General features: G+C 58.0%; 1 protein-coding gene across 2 annotated transcripts in view; it reads left to right on the top strand.

The window, feature by feature from the left end:
* The window catches only part of DPP6 (dipeptidyl peptidase like 6), an 814,558-nt gene extending 795,049 nt beyond the window's left edge, over positions 1-19,509 (top strand). For both annotated transcript variants that reach the window (XM_069587190.1, XM_069587191.1), the window contains exons 20-26: positions 2,276-2,470; positions 10,114-10,168; positions 14,940-15,051; positions 15,994-16,052; positions 16,686-16,758; positions 16,847-16,920; positions 18,559-19,509. In XM_069587190.1, the coding sequence (XP_069443291.1) occupies positions 2,276-2,470; positions 10,114-10,168; positions 14,940-15,051; positions 15,994-16,052; positions 16,686-16,758; positions 16,847-16,920; positions 18,559-18,705 (715 nt within the window). In that variant the 3' untranslated portion in view covers positions 18,706-19,509. The remainder of the gene's footprint in view (positions 1-2,275; positions 2,471-10,113; positions 10,169-14,939; positions 15,052-15,993; positions 16,053-16,685; positions 16,759-16,846; positions 16,921-18,558) is intronic.
* The last annotated feature ends 5,829 nt before the right edge of the window (positions 19,510-25,338 follow it).

Here is a 25,338-nt window from a genome sequence, read left to right on the forward strand (position 1 = left end):
CCCGCTGCAAACTAAAGTCAGAAAGTGACTTTAGCCCCTTGTCTCTAACTACCGGTGGCCCCGGATGTTAAAGGAAGGCAGGGCCCGATCAGCCGCGGGGGTTCTCAGCTTTGAGCCCAGGTGCTGGGTCACGTCCCACAGGTCCTGCTGCTGTGGCCGCCCAGCAGCCCAGGGACAGCAGGAAAGCTGACTGGGAGTCTGACCTCACTGGGCAGGGTCTGGGGCCCCCAGAAAACGAGGTGGGCCTGGCGGGGGGCTCACAGGAGCCAACAGCCCCTCCTGCACCACCAGGCAGCCTCGAACACCAAGTGTCCCCCACAGGACGATTTCAGATCTGCCCCTGCTAACTGGCAAGCCTCTGGCTCACATTTGAGAACCCCTTGCAGAGCCTTGCAAGCACCTCCCACGGGGTTGCGTCCTGCCCCGGGCTCCTGCCCCGGTGTGCACAGGGCCGTGGGGCGAGGGAGACTCGCAAGAAAGGGCCAGGGGAGGGCAGAGGCCTGCACTGGGGCTGCCCCAGGGCCCCTGGGGAGTCAGCACCCAGGAAGGCGCCCAGAGCCCGACAGCTCTGTGCATCGCCCCTGGCACCCAGACAGGCCCTCAGTGACAAGGCTGCACCCGAAGACGCCTGGCTGGACACACAGTCCTGCCCAGCTTGCCACTAACACTCTCCCCTCACTGTCTGGGCACTTCACCAGCAAGAGACACACAGACACATGTATACGGACACACACACGTATACACAGACATACATACACATATGCACAGACATACATACATATACACAGACACATATATACAGACGTACACGCATACACATATATACAGACACACACATATACACAAACACGCATACACATATACACAGACATAACATACACATATATACAGACATACATACATATACACAGATACACACAGAGACACGTATATATAGACATACATGCATACATGTATATACAGGCATACACACATATATGGACATACATACACGTGTATACAGACATACATACATATACACACAGAGAGAGAGAGACACACATATATACAGACATACACGCATACACGTATACACAGACATACACACACATATACACAGACATATATACAGACATACATACATATACACAGACACACACAGAGACATGTATATACAGACATACATGCATACACGTATATACAGACACACACACACATACACATATATACAGACATACACACATATATGGACATACACACACATACACGTGTATACAGACATACATACATATACACATACACAGAGACACATATATATAGACATACACACATACGCACATACACAGACATACATACACATATACACAGACACACAGACACATACATACAGATATACATACATATACACAGAGACACATATATACATACACATGTACACGTATATACAGACATACACACATATATACAAACATACACACATATATGGACATACATACACATACACGTGTATACAGACACACACACAGATGCATATACACAGACATACACATATACACCAACATATACATACACATATATACGGAGACACACACATACATATATAAACATACATACACACATACACATGTACACACATATACATATATATGGACTTACACATACACATATACACGGAAATACACATACACACAGATACACATACACACCACACAAATGGACATAACACACAACAACACACACACACCCACATGTTCACACACGCCCACGTGTTCACACGCACACACCAGTACACAGAGCACATGCATACGAGCACATGCGCGCACCTGGGACCCTCCAGGCAGGAATCCTAGAGCGGGTGGCCATTCCCTTCTGCAGGGGATCTTCCCAACCCAGGAATGGAACCCAGGCCTCCTGCATGGTAGGCAGATTCTTTACTGTCTGAGCCATCAGGGAAGCCCCCTAATTCCCTCAAACCAGGGGCCGCCGGAAGGAGCACCACAGCGTGATCACTCACATGATGGGCACTGAGGGGGCAGCCTGGGAACCCGCCCGGGAAGGACGGGAGAGGTGGGCCGTAGTGGGAGCCAGGCAGGAGGGGAAGAGGAGGACTGTCCAGGGTCTCTCCCCAGGAACGGGCCCTTCAGCGCCCTCGTGCTGGGGGGTGCGGACGTGTGGAGCCGGGTGTGGGGGCTGGCTCTGCCCCAGGAGAGCATCCCCAGGCTCCCGAGTCTGCAGGACCAGTCACCGCACCCCCCGCCCCGTAGCTGCATGCTCAGGCCTGACCTGTCTCTTCCAGGGACGGCACCCCGGGGAGCCAGAGTGTGGCCGAGAAGTTTGCGGTGACCTGGGAGACGGTGATGGTGAGCAGCCACGGGGCCGTGGTGGTCAAGTGCGACGGCCGTGGCAGCGGCTTCCAGGGCACCAGGCTGCTGCACGAGGTGAGGCGGAGGCTGGGCTCCCTGGAGGAGAAGGACCAGATGGAGGCCGTGCGGTGAGCACCCCGACGGCGCCATTGGAACGGGGTTGGGGGGTCGCCTCTCTACCCGGGGTGCGTTGTGGCCTTGTTTCCTGGTGGTGCACACATCCCGCCTGTGCTTTGCAGGCACCCCCAGAAGTCTCTGGTGATTCCCCAGTGAATTCCTGCAAGCGATACGCTCCCAAAGGCCAGGGTCCTAGTCGTCGCATGGCTGGTGGCCTTTCAGCTTTGCTGGTTGCGACAAGGTGCAGAGACCATGACGTGGGTCTTTGTGGGTTCCCGGTGCTGTGGTCACAGGCCTTGGCCACTGGTCATGGGGGGAGAGGACAGGGAGAGGGAGAGAGAAGGTGACCCATGTAGCTGGTCACCTCCTTCCTGAGAAAGGGGTGCAGCAGACAGGTCGGAAGCCCCGCTCCGCGTTTTTATGGCTCTCCCACGTCCTGCTCGCGGAGGCAGGGCCGGTAGAGTCTCCGGAAACAGAAGGGGCCGAGGAGCAAAGGTGTTGACTGGATGTTATTGTCACCCCGGAACGAGAGCTGTCAGGGACCTGTGCCGCTCGCTGGCCTGCAGGCACATCGGCCAAGGCGGGGTCTTCCCAGTTTACCGCATACGCGGCAGACTTCACGTGGGAGAGGCGTGAGACGCACGGACTCAGGTGCTGCAGGGACGGGAAGGGTGTGGGCACAGCGGTCATCCTCCTTGAGATCCGGGTGCGTGGTGCTGGACCCTGGGCCTCGAAGAGTGTGATATAGCGCCCAGGTGGATCAGTGTTTGCTGACTGAAGGGCGGTAAGACAGCGTGACATTCCAGCCCATGAGTCATCACGATTGCACTCTGGAGGTTTACGAGGTTTCACTCTCCTGACTTTTCAGAACATTTTCTCTCTTGTTTTTAGAAAGATTGATGTTGTGTGACGTGTGCATACGTGTGATGTGTATGTACATGTGACGTGTACTCAGTAAGTAAGTATTAAGTGGATGAAACCGTGAGTGAGTGAGTGAATGGTACCCTCTCCTCAAGGGAGTTGTGAGCTGGTGGAGAGACAGGCCACGCGGCCGGACCTTCACGTGCTACAGGTAGAAGATTGGGGCGGGAGAGACGGCTGAGGACCCGAGAGTCTGGGAAGGCGCATCCGTTGCCATACTTTTGCCTGAAAATCAACAGCACACACAAACACACGTGCAACATCAAACGTGCTTTACAGACACGGCACTATATTGGCTCTGGAGTCCAGACAGGCGTCAGGCATCAGGTTTGCTGGCTGGAGACCCAGTGGTGAGGGTCTGCCCCAGGCCTGGCTCCCTCCAGCTCTCATCTCAGCCAAGCATGGAGCACCACTCAGCCTCTGCTCCTCATGCTCACAGGATGGCTGCCAGAGCACCTGCCTTCAGCACCTTGATCCACTAACAGAAATCTTCAGAAGGGAAGGGAGGAGCCTCCCCAGGAGCCCAAAACCAATCAACCACGAGAGCAGTGGGGCAGCACCCCCCTCCCGCCCCGAGACCCAGAGGGCTGGGGCAGAGGAAGGAAGAGCGAGTGAAAGCTCAGCCAGCAGAGGAGGAGGAGGAGCGGGTGGCGCCCAGTCGGCACCGGTGCTGCAGCGTCTCCTGGGGAGAAGCACGAGGCCCTGGCGGGGCTCGGGGGGAGGAGGGGTGTGCCGGGTGGTGGCGGAGCCCCCTCCCCTGAGCCCCCCTTTCTTGTCCCTCCCCGCCTGCCGCTGCCCCCTGCCCTCACCTTCCCTGGTCTGACACCGCCCCCAAAGCCCAGAGGCCCTGGCGGAGGACACAGCGTCCTTCATGCACCCCGCCGGCATGGCTAGCCTGGCCACCCTCCTCCGAGCAGAGACAGAGGGCACACGGCTGTTTCACACCCACGGTGTTTCCAAAAATAAGGGATTGATCGGCCATCTGTTCAAAAACAAGGCAGAACCAGTTCCAGGAAAATAATAGTAAAATAGAAAAATTGGCCAACTCTTAAGCCACTGAGGCTTCTGGGGTCAGGAGCACAAGCCACCCCAGGCACACAGACCTCGGGAGGCTGCTCCCCACATGCCTGGAGCCGTCGGAAGTTTACTCAGCTCTCTTAGTATCTGGGTCTGTATTCTCATTAGAAAGACATAGCCCGGTTTTCTCAGTTTAAGGAACCATGAGGCCAGCCCCCCATGCTCACTCCCCGGGGCTCCCTACCCCTGGTCTGGGAGCCCAGCAGGTCTCTCCTTCCGTGGAGGAGGAGCCGGGCATGTGAACGGGCACTCGGGGCATCAGAGGGGAGCACAGCCTTGCCCAGAGGAGCTCCTGCAAGGAGATGGCTTCCAGCCAGGACCTCACCTCAAAGGATTAATAAATAAGGATGTGTCCGCAGGAAATGAGAGATGCACGTTCCACACGGAAAATACTGTGAGCGAAGGTCGAGGTGATGCAGGGGTGCAGGGAGTTCAGGGCCCCCCAACTGTAAATACCACGCGGCATGTAAGCCAGGGATGCGGGGAGGGGTGGGTGGCTGGACTAGGCGCCTCCCCTCCCGTCCTCCGAGCTGCCGCCTGCTCTCCAAGCAGCAGCGTCCCCTCAGAGGGTTTTCAGCCAGGAGGTGGCAAAGTCACCTTCATCTTCAGAACCGAGATCCTGGTAGCAGTGTAGCAAGTTTTCTGGGAGAGAGCCCTGGCGGGAAACATTCAAACAGGGAAATTTAAGGAGAGAGGAATAACCAGAAGCTATGACAAACCCAGACGGCATATTAGAAAGCAAAGACATCATTTTGCGGACAAAGGTCAAATGGTCTTTCCAGTAGTTGTGTACGGATAGGAGAGATGGACCATAAAGAAGGCTGAACGCTGGAGTAATTGATGCTTTTGAGCTGTGGTGTTGGAGAAGACTCTTGAGAGTCCCTTGGACCGCAAGGAGATCCAACCAGTCCATCCTAAAGGAAATCAGTCCTGAATATTCATTGGAAGGCCTGATGCTGAAGCTGAAGCTCCAGTATTTTGGCCACGTGACGCAAAGAGCCAACTCATTGGAACAGACCCTGATGCTGGGGAAATTAAGGGCAAAAGGGGACATGGGTGACAGGGGACGAGATGGTTAGATCGCATCACCGATTCAATGGACATGAACCTGGGCAAACTCTGGGAGATGGTGAGGAACAGGGGGACAGACGTGGACACATCAGGAGAGTGGGCTGGGCCACGCGCCCTGCGTCCCTCCCAACGTTCTGCCGCTGCCACACACGTGCAGGGAAGGGCAGTCTTCATGACGCCTCTCCCGCCCGCCCCGCGCTCGTGTCTCGTCAAGTCTCTGGCTGTGAGGTTCCCCAGCTCCAAAAGTGCTGGGAGCAGCTCTGTGATCCATGATGCCTGCGTCAGCGTGGGTCCCTGGGAAGCAGTGCCTGGACACGTTCGGACATGCAGGAGGCGTGTTTGTGCAGAACGCAGGCTGGAGCACAGCGGGGCAGAGCCCTCCAACCGTGGGGGTCTGACACAGGGAAGGACAGACAGAGGGAGGAATCGGCTTCCAGGGGCATCTGGACCCTGAGCGTCTCTGCCAGACTGACAGGGGCCAGCGGGGGTCCCACCCCAGCCACTGGTGGGGACAGCCTGAGATGGCGTGGACACGGGGAAGGCTGGAAGGTATGAGCACTGCCGCTCCGGGGTGTCAGCCCGCCATCCCCAGACGTGCCTCTGGAGGCCAGAGTCTCTCCCTCCTCACATGGGGCCTCTGCAGACCCTGGGGTGGAGCTGAGCTCTGCACCTGCTCCCTCGAGAAGGACGCCCTGCCCTGTGCTGCAGCTGAGAGTGTCCAGGAGGCGAGACGTGCTCCCGGAGCCCAAACCACGCTCCCCCGTCTGGAGGCTCCACCGCTGCCCTGGAAAGGGCCAGCACATGGAACTGCCTGGTAATTAGTGGACATAGTTGTGGTGCAGTGGTAAGGTACCTGCCTGCCAATGCAGAGATGCAAGAGACACGGGTTCGATCCCCGGGTGGGGAGATCCCCTAGAGAAGGAAATGACAGCCCACTCTGGTTTTCTTGCCTGGAGAATCCTACGGTCAGAGGAGGCTGGCAGGCTATAGTCCATGGGGTCGCAGAGTCGGACACAAGTGAGCAACTGAGCACAGGCAGCAACAAGATCATAAAAATATTTGATGTTGGAAACACTGTTTCCCCAGAAGCCTCCCAAGCACTTTACAGGTGAGGGTCGTGACCGTGACGCGTGGCTTCAGCTCGGGAAGTGACCCTCCAGGTAAAGTCGCTGCTGGGCCGGTCGCCAGAGATCGGAGGCTGCCTGTGGATGTGCACACAGGGCTGCGAGCAAAAGTCCGAGATAGTTTATGAACTGGAATGGAGCCAAGACCCCAGCACCAAGGCCCCTTGGGGCGGACACCGTGGTATCCACAGACAGAGTCCCAGCCCCTGTGGTCTGGACATCCGGCCGTGCAGCAGAACCCCGCTGGAAGCGGGTGGGCCCTTTCACCAGATGGTCCTCGAGCCCTGTCAGCGTATCAGGGACTGGGGTCACAAGGAGAGAACTGAGAAACTTGGAGAGGGGTCTTCAGTGGGTCCATTGTATGGGTGTGACCGCCGTGCTTTGCAGGTCGACCTAGGCTGTGTGTGTGTGTGTGTGTGTGTGTGTGTGTGTGTGACCTGAAGTCTGCCAGGCTGCCCTATGGCACCTGCACCATGTTTGAAACAAGCCAAGGTGTTAAGTGTTGCATCTCCTCGGGCTGGAAGCCAGGATGGGGTGTGGGCAGGGCTGCGTTCCCTCTAACGCCTGGTGGGGAGGGTCCTGCCTGCTCTTCCCGCTCCCGTGGATGCTGGCAATCTTCGGCTTGTACACCCGTCTCTGCGATCGTGTGTCTTCATGGGCTGTGTCCTCCCGAGGCCTCTGTGTCTCTTCTCCCCTTAGAAGGACACCACTCCAGTGTGACCTCATCCTGACTTACTCATCACATCGGCAGTGGGCCCTATCGACAGGTGTGGTCCCACACTGAGGTTTGAGGGGTTAGAAATCCAACATATGTTGCAGAATTCAACCCATAACAAATGCATAAATCAACCACACCAGTTCCCTTGCCCTTCACCCGACCCTCCCACCAGCCCTGCTTTGCAGAGGCAGCCACCCTCGACCCCCTCACCTCCTTCATCAAGCGTTTGCTTCCGCCTTTCTGAACACGGCTGTCATCACGTCACAACTGCTCATCACTCGACTTCTGGTTGTCACAGGTGAGGACCATCATTCTCCCAGGCATGGTACATCAGCTGCGCGGTGAGGTCAGCCGTCAGAGGTGCAGGATCACTGCGTGCATGGTGCTGGCTGCAGACCCCGTGGGGTCTCATGCCCTGCTTTCTGCTACATCACTTAATTTTTCCTGGACGGCACCTTTGTCTTTCACTTGGGTACCTTCACCATCTCCTGGGGTTTACCCGAACTCATGTCCATTGAGTCAGTGATGCCATCCAACCATCTCATCCTCTGTCGTCCCCTTCTCCCCTCACCTTCAATCTTCCCCAGCATCAGGGTCTTTTCCAATGAGTCGGCTCTTCACATCAGGTGGCCAAAGTATTGGAGCTTCAGCATCTGTCCTTCCAGTGAATGCTCAGGGTTGATTTCCTCTAGGATTGACTGGTTTCAACAGTCTTCTCCAGCACCACAGTTTGAAAACATCAGTTCACCACCCCTGCTAATGATGTCGATTCCCGTATCCCTTTCTCCCGCTCCACCTGGACCAGGTGTCTGCAGGTCACCCCCGTTGCCCTGCCACACCGTCCCTAGGTCGGGGGCTTTGCACGCACCCCAGGTCTCATGCCACAGAACAACAGATATATATCCCCCTTTTTATTTACTTTGTCCTTCGTGAATCTAGAAAACATTATAAAATGTCTTTATTCTATTCCCACGTTTGAGGTTATTGCTTATCTACATGTAAAATCTACATAGATAGTAATCTCTGTCTAGAAGGCCCTGGAATCATCCACCCTCTGGGGTTGCTAGTGAGAAACGTCTGCTGGTCTTCCTATTTTTGCTAATCCTCATAGACAGCCTATTGCTCCCTTCTGGGAGAAGGACCTCCTCGCTCTTGGCATGCTGAGACGTCCGCGCTTGGTGTGGGACTCTTCAGCCCGGAGACTAATTGTTCTTCGTCCTCGTCCTCGGAAAGCTTCACCGTAGTGTGCTGCTGACTTCTCCTTTCTCTGTTGTTTCTCTGTGGAGCTTTTATTGTACTGGTTTTGGTGCTTCTGGGTTTGTTCTCAACACCCCTTTATCTCCTATTTTCCGGCCTTTCTCTTAATGTTTATTGGCAGACATGACGCTTCAAAATCCGTAACCTTCTCTCTTTACCCAAGAGCAAAGTCTTCTTGTCTTATTGGTTCAGTATTTCTTCTCTTTCTAGATATGTTAGTGATGGTTTTTCCTCTGTTTACTGTGTTATCTCTGTTCCCTCTGGATTCCTGAATTTTTCTGGGGTTTTTTTAGGGGGGAGGAGTTGTCAATATAATGTAAATGCTATATAGATAGTTGTCAAAGTGTGGCAAATTCAAGTTTTGCTTTTTGGAACTCTCTGGGTTTCTTCCTTAATAGTTTCAATAAGCATTTGGTTGAATCTGTGCATGTGAAACTCCTGAATGCAGAGGGCTGACTGTACCAAGGGCACAGAAGTCACCTGAATTTGTATCATGGTAAGAAGTCAGAGCAGTTGCTGTTCCACTCTGGACTGGCCCGCCCAGCCCCAGGAACTGGGGGTCCGTGGGCTTCTGACATCACCGTAGAAGCGCTGCTGTAACCCTGAAGGGCTGGCCGGGTCTGGGGCTTGGGACCCTTGGAGAGCCGACTGGAGGACCGTGCACTCTTGGGGCCCAGGCTCGGGAATTTTAGAGTCCCCCAGACTGAGAAGGGCAGTCAGAAGTGACCGGGCGGCTCCAGCCAGCAGACACAAGAAAATAACTGCTGGGCGATACCCGCAAAGGGGTGATGGGAAGCAGGGGAGGGAGACTTCGCAGTGGCGGCAAGCGGACAGAAGCAGCACATAGATTCCCGGCAGCACTCCTGCTGCTGAAGGAGGGTCCAGAAACCAGGACGATTCCAGCCACTTCGTGGGGGAAATGAGGGGCCCCGGGGGACCACAGTGAGAGGATGAGGCAGGACCCAGGCAGCACCCCCCGGGCGCCGAGCTGGGCATGTCCAGATGGAGCCCTGCCGGGAGGCTCAAGGCAGAAAGATGCTGCCCACGACAGGGACCCTCCCAGGAGCTGGGGGCGAGCGCGCGCAGGTGGAGGGCCCAGTGCCCTGACACACAGCCTAGTCACCCTTGCGGACCTCAGAGCTCCGTCCCTGAGCCTGAGGTTCACGTGGTCCAACCGAGGGGTGACCGTGGCAGAGACAGGACCCAGCCGGGCCCACGAGTCTCCAGCACGGCCTGTGCTGCTGTGAGTCCCCAGTTCTCCACCTGCGAGCTCTGCAGGCCCGGCTGCCCCGTGGCGACGCACGGGAGCCTCGAGTGCTTCACGTGGGCGTCCAAGGCACTGCGTAAGCGCAGCCAACAGTTAGAGTCTCAGTGTTTCCTCTAAGAGAGGGCTTTCATCTTTGAAAAGGGCGGGAAAGCCCAGCTCCAGCCCCCCGGGTTGGGTTCCAGGCCGCACTGACCCCTCCCTCTCTGCCTGGCCTTGCAGGGTGATGCTGAAGGAGCCGTACATTGACAAGACGCGCGTGGCCGTATTTGGGAAGGTGAGCTGCCGGCTGGGGTCCACACCCCCTGCTCGGGCCCCCACCTGCTTCGTCACCCGGCCGAATCCTGATGCGTAGGATGCACCTCTGGTCCCACCACGGGCGAGCAGTTCTTGCTTAAAAAGAGTTTGGGTGTTCAGTCCGGCGCAGGGGTGGGGGGGTTTGGGGGGTCTTCATCTAGACCCCCGAGCCTCAGGAGCTTCTCACATCATCTGGAAGGAAGGCACGAAGAAGCAGATCCCTTGGGCGTGCTCTGTGAGGCTCCTGACTGCTTTCAGGACCAGCCTGCTGGGTTCTCAGGGTGGCGCCCGGAACAGGGGGAGGCGGGGTCTCTGTGTCTGTGTCTCGATGAGCAGCGCTGGCTTCCCTGACGGCCCGTCTGGTAAAGAATCCGCCTGCCATGTGCAGCGCTGGACCTGCGTGTCCGCTCAGTCGTGACCACTCCTTTGTGACCCCGTGGACTGTAGCTCCCCCAGGCCCTCTGTCCATGGGATTCTCCAGGCAAGAATGCTGGAGTGGGTTGCTATGCCCTCCTCCAGGGGATTTTCTCGACCCAGGGACCAAACCAGGCCTCTTGCGTCTCCTGCACCAGGTCCGTCGCCACTGCCGCCCGCTGCGACGTCCTTGTGTGCAGGGGCCGTGTTCATTTTGGAAGGGCTCCCTGGCGGCTCAGACAGTAAAGTGTCTGCCTGCAGTGCGGGAGATCCAGGCTCCATCCCCGGGTCGGGGAGATCCCCTGGAGAAGGAAATGGCAACCCACTCCAGCGTCCTTGCCTGGCAGATTCCATGGACAGAGGAGCCTGGTGGGCTGCAGTCCTTGGGGTCGCAAAGAGTCAGACACGACTTTTCTTCTTTCATGTTCACTGACTAGGTTCCCTTACAAGGAAGGGAGTGGGTGGGGCGACTCATACCCTGCGCTGTCAAACCGGAGAAGCGTCCACGGGCGCCCCGCGTCTGCGGGCCGGAGCCGGGTGTGGGGCCCGTGACTGGGCCTTGGGTCCCCGGAGGACCACCTCCTGTCACTGTGGTGCCCTCCCCACCATGGTTAGGCCTGGACCGTGGGCCCTTGGGGTCACGGCAGGAGCACAGAGGGACAGGCAGAACCATCCTCCCGCTGAGAGAACAGCCCCGCAGAGGGGCCTGGAGTGGCCTCACAGCAGGTGGGGGTTTGAACAGGTAACCAGAGGGCAAACTCTTGGGTCATCACCTCTGAGCCCAGCGCTGCCCGGGAGCCTCACGCATCAGACATGCGACACCGCCCCGTGGAGGGTCCCAGAATGCCCCAGGAGGTGCGGCGGTAAAGGGCCCGCCCCGGGGTCGGACCTGAGTCTGGACAGAGTCCTCAGCTCAGTCCGTCCTAGCGAAAGCCCACTCCCAGCCTGTGAGGCTCCGAGGAGGCTGGATGACCCACAGCAGACCTTGCCGTGATAGCCCTACTGACTGCCCCCAGCAGTTCCTGCCCAGCAGACTGGCCGCAGCTCAAGGCCAGGCTCCGGGCTGGGCTCAGCCTCTGTCCAGCCTGGGAGTCTCCCCCAGCGTGGCCCCCACTGCCGGGAGCCTGGCCCGCATCGCCTGGCCCCTCCCCACGGTGGGCATCTGGACCCAGCCCTGGCCCCTGCACCTTCCTCGGCCGCTGTGCCCAGTGGGTCCCTGGCCTCTCTGAATAGTGCCTCAGACAGAAGCTCATGGACTCAGTGACTGCGTCTCTTCAGAGGAACAAACCGTTGATCCCCGTAGCTGGTGGGCATGCTCCCCTCTTTCTCCCTTTTTTGTATAATTATTTTTAATTGGGCTGCCTCAGGTCTTAGTTGCAGCCTGTGGGACCTCATGTCGTGCCCCTTGGACTCTAGTTACAGCTCTAGGGCTCGCGACTTGCAATTTGGGCTTTAGTTGCTGCAAGGCATGTGGGCTCTTAGTTACCCCCTGAAGGTCACGGATGGAACCTGCGACCCCTGCATTTGCAAGGCGAATTCCTACCTGCTGGCGCACCAGGGAAGTCCCCTGATTCCCTTCTCAGGCCCACCTGAGTGGGTGTGGGCCCCGCCCAGGCTCCATGTTCCCTCGTCATGCAGCCTAGGAGCTCCCAGAGCCGGGGCCGGCCCGGCTGCGTCCTGCAGCTCTGCCTGTGGGCTGCAGCTCACCCCCAAGGACAGCGTGGTGCCGGGGCCCAGAACACACTCGCTGAGATCCTAGAAGGCCCTGAGTCCTCTGGGAAAGATGTGTTCCACACTTTTTTTTCGCAAAAGACTTTGTTTAAAGCAGTTTCAAGTCCACAGCAAACTTGAGCGGTTTCCTCGCAAGCTGCACAGCCTCCCCCATCACCATCGCTGCCACTTGCTACCTTTCTTTTCACACTCGGTGAACGTGCACTGATGGACCGCGATCGCCCAGAACCCGTAGTTCACATAGGGCTCACTCCCGGGGCTGCACCGTCTGCGGTTCAGACACACGTATGGTGCCACTTGTCCATGACTGTAGGGCCGCCCAGGGCAGCCTCACTGCCCTCAGGTCCCTGTGCTCCACCTGCTCATGGCTCTCCCCTTCCCAACGCCTGCTCTGTGGAAGAGAAGCTGTGATAAAGCTGTACCATGTACTGCGCTCACTCAGTCGTGTCCGATGCTTTGAGGCCCCATGGACTGCAGCCCACGAGGCTCCCCTGGCCATGGGATTTCCCAGGCAAGAGTACTGGAGTGGGATGCCATTTCCTTCTCCAGTGTATTAAAAAGCAGAGACATCACTTTGCCAACAAAGGTCCGTCTAGTCAAAGCTATGGTTTTTCCAGTCATCATATACGGATATGAGAGTTGGACCATAAAGAAGGCTGCGCACAGAAGCACTGATGCTTTTGAACTGAGGTGTTTGAGAAGACTCTTGAGAGTCCCTTGGACAGCAAGGAGATCCAACCAGTCCATCCTAAAGAAAATCAGTTCTGAGTATTCATTGGAAGGACTGATGTTGAAGCTGAAACCAGTGCTTGGGCCACCAGAGGGGAAGAGCTAACTCATTGGAAAAGACCCTGATGCTGGGAAAGATTTAGGGCAGGAGGAGGAGGTGGTAACAGAGGATGAGATGGTTGGATGGCATCACCAACTCAATGGACATGAGTTTGAGCAAGCTCCGGGAGATGGTGAAGGACAGGGAAGCCTGGCGTGCTGCAGTCCACAGGACTGCAAATAGTCAAACACGACTGACCGACTGGACGGTGGCTCTCTTTCTCCAGCACGTCATAGCGCTGGAATCTTACAGTGTGGGCCCTTGTCAGATTGCCTTCTCTCACTTGGCGATATGCATTCAAGTTTCCTCCACGTCTCTTTTCCCTCCCACAGCTCATTTCTTTCTAGTACCAAACAGTCACTGCCTGAATGCACCATGCTTTATCCACTCACCTACTGTAGGGCATCTTGGTGGCTTCCAAGTCGCTGTGGCAGTGACAAATAAAACATCATCCCTGTGCAGGTTTTTGTGGACATCTAAGTTTTCAGCTTCTTAAATACCAAGGAGTGTATGATCATATAAGGGAATGCTCAGTTTTGGAGGGATCCACTGAGCTCTCTTCCACAGAGTCTGTAACACTTGGCATCCCCACCAGCAGCAAGTGGGTTCCCAGCAGAGTTCCAGTACTGCGTGTGCTCACCAGCCTCTGGTGTGATCAGTCAACGTTTTTAAAAAAAAAGCTGCAAAATGACCTGTAAGACTTGGTGATTTCTTTGACCATGAAAATTATTTGCAAGAAACCAAAAAGACTCTTATGTCGTTAAGAGAAAGATAGTCCTGTTTTACTGAAGGAGAAACTTACAATCAAAACCCGGTTAATTCTGCAGTGAGCTTGGCACAGATGTCTCGCCACCCTCCCGCACCAGCACACACCCCTGCACACACACCCACACCCTTAACACCTTCCCACCTTTGCTCATCAAAGCATGCCCTGTGTGCCCGCTTCCCTCCTGGCCTGCCAAGAAGCAGGAAGACATCTGGGCCAACCTGCACCCACGGCAGGCCTGGTGTCATGCTCACTCTCCCAAGGAGGCTCACGCTGTGGTCTTCCATCTCAACCCCAGAGTAAGGGCCACACCGGATCCAAAGGACTGGCCACGTGCCGAACACGTGTGGACATCTGTCCTGTGTAGGCCCCTGAGCAGAGCATCGTGGTGGCCTGTGCCCGAGCCCTTTGACATTGACTCCTCATGGGCCCGTCCTCAGAAGCACAGAAAACGGGGATTTCCCTGGCGGTCCAGTGGCCAAGACTCCACACTCCCAGTGCAGGGGGCCGGGGTTTAGCCCATTGCCAGGGCACTAGATCCCGCAGGTCACAGCTAAGACCTAGTACAGCCAAAAAAAAAAAAAATCAGAGAAGATGGGTTGACTCTGTTTGTAGACAGGGAAGGCAGCAAGCAATGGTATGCTGGAGGCGCCGGACTGAAAGGACGGGACAGTCGTGCACGCGCACAAGGGTTCTCCAGCGCAAGGTCACACTCCACGTGACTATCAGATTCCGCCTTCACGGCGCATGAACACGAGGCCTCAGAAGGGAGCTCGCCTCACGGTGCGTTTAGCTGGAGAGGTGTTTGCGTTCCCTCTTTTTACATCCCCTGGAGATGTTTAATGTCGACTTTTTAAAATATAAATTGATTTATTTTAATTGGAGGCTAATTACTTTACAATATTGTATTGGCTTTGCCAAACATCGACATGACGTGAATCCACCATGGGTGTAAGAAAGGGCCTAGTGGCAGCGCTGCTGAGCCCCGCCCCTGTCTGTCCCCGCCCCCAGGACTATGGCGGGTACCTGAGCACCTACCTCCTCCCGGCCAAGGGCGACGGCCAGGCTCCAGTCTTCAGCTGCGGCTCCGCGCTCTCCCCCATCACGGATTTCAAGCTCTATGGTGAGGGTCCTGACGAGGAGGGCACACACCCTCCCCGCGCCACACCCCAGGGCCTCGTCTGATACCCCTCGGGGAGGTGTGGGCAGCGGTAACGCCTAGTAGACAGCCTGAGTTGGGAGTGCAGGGCGGGGGGTTTTCCAAGCTGCTTATTCTGAAAGGGGTTGACCCACCTGCGTCCCTGAACCATCCTCCCCGACGTGAGACTAGGAGCTGAAACTCGACCAGCGGTCCACCTGCAGCGTGGGCATGGTGGGAGCGGAGGGAAGGGAGGGGCTCCCTGCACGCCACCCCCAGGGCCAGCCTTCTGCTTGTGCCCCAGGGTCAGCTGGCAGAGCCCGAGCCGTGTCTCTCTCAGCCTGGGGGTGTTCGCGGCCGAGGGTCCCGGGGGTCTGCTCCTCCTTGCTCCCCCCACCTGAGGCCCCCCTCCACGGTGCGACCCCAGGTGTGGGGGCCGGCCCACGCCTGCCTGGACCTGGCTCTCTGGTCACTGATCTGGGCCTGAGGCTCCCGGCGTCCCTGCCCTTTGGTCAGCCAGCCTCTTTTCCCCAAACGCAAATGGTTCTGTGACATCACCGCTGGTTTAAGTGTGGGACAGGCCTTCTCCGCGGGCTGTGAGAGCCGGCACTCAGGTCAGGGCCGCAGGGAGGCTTGGCCATCAGCTCCAGCTGCACTCAGGGACACAGCAGCAGGGGCTGGGGGCCAGGAGGCTCACGGCTGACACTTTCATCTTTGGGAAGTGATTCGTGCACATTTCAGCTGAAAACCATACAGGAACTCGCCTAATTCCAGATTTTAATAACCTAGAATGATTGCCCCGTGGAATACATGTGACATACTCTGTGTTTTCAAATTCAGCGAGGCTCTCTAGGGGCTTTACTCTAGCTATTTCACAGTCCGAGGGGCCGAGGCCAAGGGCTAACGCTCCCCTCTGCTTCCGTCCAGCGTCTGCATTTTCCGAGAGGTACCTGGGCCTCCACGGACTTGACAACCGAGCGTACGAGGTACGTCTGGTCGCGGCCACTGCTTGGGACGGCCCCCTCTTAGCCTTTTGCCGGCCTGCATCCCAGCACAGCTCCCTCTGAGAAAGCCCCTGGCCCCACCCCTGAGGACATGGGTGACCGAGCCCTCTCCCAGATGCATCTGGCTGTCCGTCTGGAGCCGGAGAGCAGAGGAGGAAGCGGGGAAGGCTTGGGTGGGGAAGTCTGTCCTGGGGTCCATAGGCTGACGTATGCATGGGCTCTGCCCCCAAGGCTGCTTCTGCTCCGGGAGAGAGCGAGCCCTGGATGGGAGGGAGCAGGCAGGACGCACCTCTGACCCACCCCCCAGTCCCCGCGCAGCGGCTGAGAGCGGAGGTCACCCAGGCCTCTCCTCACCTGGGGCCCCGGAGGCCGCTGAGGCTTCAGGGCTGAAAGCCACGCACGGACATCGTTCTGGCCAGCGTGTCACTCCCGGCGGGATGGCGGCCCCAGGCTTCCTGCAGGGGGAGGGGACCCTGTCTTCCTGCCCTCCCTTCCCCCCCACCCCTCATCTCCTGCCCCGTCCTCTTCTTGATCGGGCGAGACCACCAGGGCAGGGAGAGAGCGCCCGCTGCGCCGCCCAGCCAGGCCCGTGCTGACCCCCCTCCCCGCCTGCAGATGGTCAAGGTGGCACCCCGGGTGTCCGCGCTGGAAGGGCAGCAGTTCCTGGTCATCCACGCAACCGCGGACGGTGAGCGCCTGACCCTGGGGGCTGCGGGGAACGTCGCCCTCCGTGCCGCCACGGGCTCTGACAGACTCTGTCCTCTTTCTTTCAACAGAAAAAATCCATTTCCAGCACACGGCAGAGCTCATCACACAGCTCATTAAGGGAAAGGCTAATTACAGCTTACAGGTACAGGGCTGGCCCAAGACACCCCCTGCCCCCCGACAGAGGCAAGCCACACGCCCAGTCTTCCCACTCTGCAGGGACACGCTGCTGGGCCCGGTCCTGGGAGGTGGTCGGGGACACATCGGGTGGGATGAGCAGGGCTTAAGGGGGGAACGGGGGACGAGACGGTTGGATAGCATCGCTGACTCAGGGGGTATTAGTTTGAGCAAACTCTGAAGATGGTGAACGGCAGGGAAACCCGGCGTGCTGCAGTCCATGGGGTTGCAGAGCTGGACGCGGCTGAGCGACTGAAGAACAGCAACAAACGGCAGCTGGGTTCTGCTCTGGGGCTGCGTTCAGGCCCCTTTGGAACGCCCCTTATCCCGCCCTGCACCCCCAGGGAGCGGTTCCCCGCAGGACAGAGTCCTGCCTAGTTCACATGTCATCTGAGCTCCGTTGAGAGAGCTCAGGTCACACTACAAGGCCAAGTGCATCGTATGACACGTCGCAGCCCCAGTAGGTCCAGCAGCAGAGCTCTGAGTGCAGGAGTGGATCACGCCGCAGATACAGGTGGGGCCCAGGCCAGGCCCCCTGGATACGGCTGCAGACGCAGAGCAGCTGAGACGCTCAGGCCTGTAACGGTGACAGGCCAGCTGAGGGCTCCGGGGCCCAGGACCCAGCGAGGGGGAGAGGTGCCTCCCGCTCTGCACCTCTCAGAGCTGTTTGAGGCTTAAGACACAGGCACTAGCTCAAGGACCACCTTCCTAAATACTGAGACCAAGGTGGGTGTCACAAAGACACCCGAGACGCTAGAGAAGGACGGGGTGCACGCGCAAGAGGCAGCCTGGTATCCTGGCAAGACCACAGGCTTTGGGGCCAGTGAGACCTGGCTCTGAGTCTCTGCTGGGACCAGGCCCTTCGTGTGGAAGCTGGGTGGAGCCCAGGGTGCCTGGGGCCATCACACTTGGGGACGGGATGATCAGCTGCCATCTTTTCAGCCCCGCCGTGTCCTAGGGCGCCTGCCATGCCAGACACCTGGGGTCCATCCCTGGGTCGGGAAGGTCCTCTGGAGAAGGGAATGGCAACCCACTCCAGTACTCTTGTCTGGGGAATCCCATGGACAGAGGAGCCTGGTGGGCTACAGTCCACAGGGTCACAAACGTTGGACACGACTGAACACAGCGTTTTGTGTCCCAGGCCTTGTTCTGAGCCTTTCAGGGAAATTTTGTCTTTCAATCCTCACCACGCTTAATGAGTTAGATTTGATGATGATAATCGTCTCCATTTGGACACCTCTGGACGCTGAGGTCCAGGAAAGCCCCTGTGCCTGGCGAGCTGGGAGCTTCCTGCACTCACTGGGGTCTCAGAGACGCTGTTCCGCCCAGTTCTCTGGGAGTCCTGACCCCTGCAGGCCCACCCGCGGCCTCTGTGGTCCCCGAGCCTGGATCCACGTTGCGGATCTGAACAAGCAGAGCCAGAGGCACAGAGTCTACTAGACAGTGTTGTCCGATTCCTTCCCTGATGCTCTGAGGACGCCCTCTGCCGTCGGAGCTAAGAGTCTGGCCACGCGGGCGGTGGGGTGGGGGGGTCTCCGCGTCTCCCGGGTGCCTGGCCCACAGGGGGGCGGTGGCCACGTGGCTGAGTCCTCTGCCCCCGTTGCAGATCTACCCGGACGAGAGCCACTACTTCAGCAGCGCCGCCCTGCAGCAGCACCTGTACCGCTCCATCCTGGGGTTCTTCGTGGAATGCTTCAGGATCCAGGACAAGCTCCCCGCAGTCACAGCAAGAGAGGAGGAGGAGGAGGACTGAGCCCCACGACGCACCGCCCGGCACCCCCTGGGACAGGGCACGCTGCTCTGGGCACCCCGCGGCCTGTCCAGCAGAGGCGGGGGCGCCTCCTTCATCGCATGTGTGTCTCGGGTCCGAAGGCATTTCCGCTCCAGAAACAAGCTCCTTGCCGGGTGGAGGTGCGTCGCCGCTCCCGAGGGGCTTCTTCGGAGCCTGGAACCACCGCCTCCTCCCCCTGCAGCGTGACCGGGGCCTCCCCACGACCCTCCCCAAGGAACAAAGCGGAGCCTGGACGGCACGGCCCTGGAACTGGAGCTGGCTAGCGGCAGCGTGGGACCCGGCCTCCCCCGAGTACCGCGCCCACCAGGGAGCACCACCCCCACGTGACGTCACCGCGCCATGGACCAACCAGAGCACAATTACTTTCACAGTACCTGTCCCTAGATTGGCCCGCTCCTCTTCAATTAGGAGATTCCACATTTTAAGGGGCTGTACAAAGTGTCACTGTAGCTGATGCTGATGGTTACCCTTCTGGAATTAGTTTGCATTTTTCTATGGTTTTCACCTGACACTGTCTCTGATCACCGGCTTGTTTTGCTGTGCGCTTTTTTTCTTTTTTCTTTTTTTTGCTTTGTTTTGTTTTGCTTGGTTTCGTTCAGTCAGTATGTAGGCTTTGCACTTGTTTGGATAAAAAAAACAGATCAGAAGTAACGGCTTTCTCCTCAAGGTCGTCTCTAGACTTTGTGGGGACGTTTCAAAAATACTGCAAACGACATGCGGCACTGTTCACTAAAGGGTCATAAATAAAAACTCGCCTCCCACCAAGTGCGTTAGGGTCTGGCTCAGATTCGCGCCGTCCATTTCCACGCGTCCTGAAGCCCATCCCTTTCCTCCCAGATAGGTTATCTCTTCAGATGACATTTGGTTAAAAAACATGAAAAGACCAAGCATTAGCTCCACCTCCAGGCTGGTCATGTGTGCTCGGGTGACAAGAACCCTGGAGGAACGAAGGGGCCCGCGCCAGCATCGCCCCCAACCCCCACCCCCTGCACGCAAGCAGCCTCGGCAACATTCCAGCCTGGCCTCGTGAGGCATCCTCTGCTCAGAGGCAAGCCAGCATCCTCGTGTATCTCACTCCATTGTATATAGAGACAGGACTGCGGTCAGCCATCGCCACTGCCCCCTGCCCTCCGCCAAGTCCTTGTTGTGTTTTGCCTGCATGCTCGCAGCCTGCCCAAGCTGTTCTCTACAAGTGCTCGTTGGAAATGCACTGAAGACCGTCATCGCCTCTGGAGCTTGTTGACAGCCTGAACATCAGTCCCGGGTCTCTGGGTCCCGCCCCCACTGGGGAGCAGGGGTCCCTGACATCCTCGTCTGCAGAGAAGACAGGTCTGTGTCGCTCTTTGGTGTTCGGGGGTTTGTGTTTCATCTCCACGAGCTCTGAATTGTCAGTTGCACTTGGTTCGACTGGAAGATCTCCGTCATGGGATTTCTTGTTTCAGGTGATGCATCAGCGTTTGGGAAAAGAATGAAGGTGCTGCCCGCAGGACCGCTCCGATGCTACCTGGCTGTGCTTTCTGTCTTGTCAGGGGGCTTGACCGACTGCACAGCCAGCTCGGTCTGAAAGCGGAGGCCGGCTCTGGCCACGAGGTCTGGCAGGAGGGAGTGAGGTGTGGCATGGTAGTGTTTGCTCATCCATGGAATAAAACATTATTTTACCACTCGAGAGCTCTTTTCTTGCTTATCCTCCACCCCCCTTCACCTCCGAAAGTGTGCCGAGGTCTTCGCGGTCCTCACTGGGCCCTGACCAGGTCTGATGTGTCCTCAGGGGCCTGTGTGCAGCTCCTAAAACCTGCATCGACGGTAGCAGTAGCCCTGATGGTAGAAAGGGTGGGACCGGTTAAGTCCATCAAAGTCCCAGATCAACCAGGGACGTGAATTTGAGTTTCGTGTCTAAAATTTCAAGGGGAAGATGTAGGGGCCCTCCCCAGCACTAGCAGTAACACTGGCTCTCCATTGAGGCCCCTGCATTGCTCGCTAGAAGGTGTTAGCAAACCTGCATCTGCTAGAAATTCGTTCACTTTGTTGCTGTTTTTAAGTCACTAAGTCTGATGTAGCCCAGCCTGGAAGCAGAGAGCTTGATAAACTGAACCGTCCAAACCATCAAGCTCCCGCTGCCCCAGAGAAACCGGCCATCCGTCTGGTCTCCCCCGCTGGATGCTGGCACCCCTCCCGACCAAGGAGCAAGACACAGCTGGGCGCATCCCAGCCGGGCATGCTCACCCTGGCGCCCACGATCACACTTGCAGCCCCGGCCTCCGCCCCATCCCAGGAAGGACACCGCCTCCCTGTTGGGTGGGGCTTGACAGTTTTGCACGAGAGCGCATGTTCCCCATATTTGGAAACAGTGGGTGTAGCGATAAGACGGGCCCTGAGAGCAGACCCTGACCTTGACCCCTGGGTGGGACCACCCGGTTCCACTCGAATGCCCTTGACTTCCCCCAGGGAAGGAGGAGAAGGCCTCGGGGGAGGCCTAGACCCAGCGCCTGCCCTGTGTGTTTGAGGTGGCTTGTGTGACGCACCTGAGTGTAGCTACTTATTTCAGATTTCAGTTCAGTCCAGTTCCATCACTCAGTCGTGTCCGACTCTTTGCGACCCCATGAATCGCAGCACGCCAGGCCTCCCTGTCCATCACCAACTCCCGGAGTTCACTCAGACTCACGTCCATCGAGTCAGGGATGCCATCCAGCCGTCTCATCCTCTGTCGTCCCCTCTCCTCCTGCCCCCAATCCCTCCCAGCATCAGAGTCTTTTCCAATGAGTCAACTCTTCGCATGAGGTGGCCAAAGTACTGGAGTTTCAGCTTTAGCCTCGTTCCTTCCAAAGAACACCCAGGGCTGATCTCCTTCAGAATGGACTGGTTGGATCTCCTTGCAGTCCAAGGGACTCTCAAGATTCGTCTCCAACACCACAGTTCAAAAGCATCAATTCTTCGGCACTCAGCTTTCTTCACAGTCCAACTCTCACATCCATACACGACCACAGGAAAAGTTTAAATTAGCTTTTAAATGTTTTAAATGGAATTTAAATGGAATGAGACCACAAAGCTGTGGCGCTCCAGAGCCCTGCGCAGGGAGTACAGCCCTGACCCCAGGACATTTCTTCTCCACAGCATCTCCTGGGGCCAGCCTGCCCCATTCACAGAGGTGCTGTGGAGGTGGGCAGGAGGCCATGTGTACCCCTGGCCTGGAAGCAAGCCCCTTTCTCTCTCGCCTGACCTGGCAGTCCCAGTAAAATGATCTCACGAAGGATCGGTCGACCTCCCCGAAACCCATTAGAAACCTCAGGGTCCCAGGAGACGCTGAAGGGGCCTCTCGGGGAGGCCCTTGGCCCTCCTCTGGCATTTTGTGGCTGTGCGCTCTCGGGCCAGTCACAGGAGGAAAGAGCAGGAAGCCTGTTAGCACCCGATGTGGATGCTGAGGACGTCCAGGCCGTGTGTACAGGCTGAATTCTGCCCCCACTTCCAACGTAGGACCAGCTTGGGAGAGCCTAACACACTCCCCTCGGCAGTCATGTGGGAGCCCCACATGCAGCCTTGCCCCGGCCCCTGCCGTGGCACTCCTAAGCCCCCTCTCATGACAGAGCTGTCCTGCTCCATGCCTGCCTCCGGCATCCACCAAGCACATGCAAGGGCAGCTGCCCCCAGCTCCGGGACCCCTGAGGAAGCCGCCTCTGCGGGCTCTGCTGTGGGTGGGTAGCAGTCCGCTAGTGACTTGGACAACAGGAGCCGAGTTCTCAGAGCTCTGGAGGCTGGAAGCTGACAATCAGGGTGCTGCAAGTCAGGTTCCCAGGGAGAGCCCTCTTGCTGGTTCACAGATGAATCCTCTGGCTGTGTCTGCACCCGAGAGAGACAGGGAGAGCTCAGGCCTTTCTTCGTCTTATAAAGCCCCGAACCCCACCATACTGGAGGAGGAAGTGGCATAAAGCCCCTAACCCCACCATACTGGAGGAGGAAGTGGCAATCCACTCCAGTTTTCTTGCCTGAAGAATCCCCATGGACAGAGGAGCCTAGCGGGCCACAGTCCATGGGGTCGCCAGAGTCGGACATGACTTAGCAACTTAACCACCACCACCAGTCCCATCGTGGGGTCTCATCTGTACCAGCCACCTCCCAAAGGTCCATCTAACGCTAACCATCCTGTTAGCATTAGAGCTTCAACAGGTGAACTTGGGGTGGGAGGGAGACACACGTTCCGTCCAAATCCGAGGTTCTCATCTTCATCTGGCATCCCTGAGAGAAAGGTTTCAGGGGAGCTGCTGAGCAGAAGCAGGGACCCTGGGGCTGGAGGAGGAGCCAGCCTCGGGGACACGGCCTCCCGGGGGGAGCTTCTCAGAGCATCAGGACAGGCAGGCCACCGGGCGCTGGCCCTGAGACGCCTGGGCTCCCTCCCCAGTCTCAAAGAAGCCAACCACTGTCTGAATCCCGTCACTCACTACATAGACAGGGGGTCAGAAGACCAGAGAAGGCAAGGCAGCCGCAGCCCCAAGGCAGCGCATTGATCATTTCTTTCTTGAGGAGTGATGCCCAGGCCCCCCTCCAGGGTCTAACCCCTCCAGGGTCTACGCCCCAGGGCGTAGGCTTTGGCCCCAAACATCCAGCATGCTGGAGGACCAGCTGTGACCACAGGAACCGCTCCCGGGAGCCAGCACCACGGGCTGGACTCCCCTGGACGGGTCTCTGGCCGCTGGCAGGTATGCGGAGCTGCCACGGGGCAGCCAGCACCCGCGACACCCTCAAGAGGCCCCGTCTGCCCTCTTCTTCCTCCTCTCTGGCCCCTGGAGCTCAAGCAGACCCTCAGGGCACAAGGCGGGCGCTTCACGCTGGGAGAGGCAGAGACGGAGGAACACGCCTGGGGTCCGGCAAACCCCAGACCCGGCAAACCGCCAGCCCCAGCCCGGTCCTGCTCTCCGTGGGCTTCTCACGTCCCACGGGAAGAGCTGTTGGGGCGTTGCTCCAGGAGGCAGGATCCCCACTTGGCCTCATGCCCTGGGACTCCCAACCTGCAGGGGGAACCTGCTGCTGTTTGTGGGGACAGGAGCTGTATTGAGCTCCTGGGGAGCTTCTTGCCAGTCAAAGGCTGTGTGGGTCACAGCCCCTGGGCCCCCGCGGCTCGTGGTCCTGCAAAACTCATCAGGCCTCATCAACATCACAACACACGGCCCTGGGCGCTTCAGCACAAAGCAGGTCCGTCTTCAATGATTCGAGAACCAGGCTTGGGGACCAGGCAGCGGCTTCAGAGCTGGCATGATGTGTCAGTTACACAGGAGTTTCAGGGCTGAGCTCCTCCGCCTGGAGAAGTAACAGCCTCTCTCTGCCCCCCTCCCCCGTTTACCCTTCCAGTAGAGCGGCCCTGCTTCATCCACAGCCAGGCTGGAAGGGGGGCAGGCGGGCGCAGGGGGCGGAAGGGAGCAGGCGGGCTCCGTGGGCGGCCTTTCTGGGCCACCTCCCCTGTGCCCTGGCGGTGGGGCCAGGAGCTCGACTGGCCGTCCTGCGCTCGGGTCATTCGTCAAGATGAGCCTGGCAGGGGTCCTAGCTGCCCGGGGGCTGCCCTAACAAAGTGCCCCAAACCGGGCAGCTTAAGTGGCAGAAATGTACACTCTCGGGATGCTAGAGGTCAAAAGTCTGTGATGAAGGTGTTGTAGGAAGGGGGACCCCTTCCAGGGCCCAAAACTGGGCTCTTGTCTAACACTCGGAAATGAATTGTCCGAGGAGACACATGTGCTGACAAAGCAAGAGATTTTATTGGGAAAGGATGCCCGGGTGGAGAGCAGGAGGGGAAGGGAACCCAGGAGAACAGCTCTGCCACGTGGCTTGCTGTCTTGGGTTTCATGGTGACAGGATTAGTTTCCGGGTTGTCCTTAGCCAATCATCCTGACTCAGGGTCCTTCCTGGTGGTGCACGCCCTGTTCAGCCAAGATGGAAGCCAGAGAGGAGGATTCGGGGCGGTGGTCGGACATGTGGTGTCTCCTTTTGACCTTTCCCACACTCTTCTGGTGGGAGGTGGCTTATCAGTTCCGTGTTCCTTACCAGGGCCTCCTGTCGTAAAACAACTCACGCAAGTGGTTACCATGGTGCCTGGCCAGGGAGGGAGGTTTCAGTCAGCATGCTTCCCCAAACAGAGGTGTTGGGGCGTGGGCCTCCTCCCGGCTTCTGGGGGTCCCTCCGTTGAGGTGGAAGACCTCCGACCCTTGGACAGCCTCACCTAGCCTGCCCGCGTCCACGTTTCTCTGTTCCATGAGGCCACCTCCCCCCTGGTCAGGAGCCACCCTGCCGGCCGTATCTACACTTGATCATCTGTGATGGTGGAGCACAGACCCCTGGAGAAGGTCCCATCCATTCAAAGCCCCTGCGGGTGAGTTAGGATGGGGTGGGGGGTGGGGGCAGTGACGCAACTGAGCCCCTAACGCGGGGTTTCCTGACAAGGGACAGCTTGGGTGTTGGGGAGGAAGGGGTGACCGGGGCCCGAGGGGGCGGCAGGCCTGGGGGTCCGTGAGCCGGCCTGTCCTCCCACCCAGACCCCTGCAGCGAGAGGCCGCTCCAGCAGCCAGGCTGCCCCTGGACGGATCTATGTGCTTCTGGGAAGGGGCAGCCACA

Source organism: Ovis canadensis, chromosome 4, assembly GCF_042477335.2.
Source record: "Ovis canadensis isolate MfBH-ARS-UI-01 breed Bighorn chromosome 4, ARS-UI_OviCan_v2, whole genome shotgun sequence".
Lineage (NCBI taxonomy): Eukaryota > Metazoa > Chordata > Mammalia > Artiodactyla > Bovidae > Ovis > Ovis canadensis.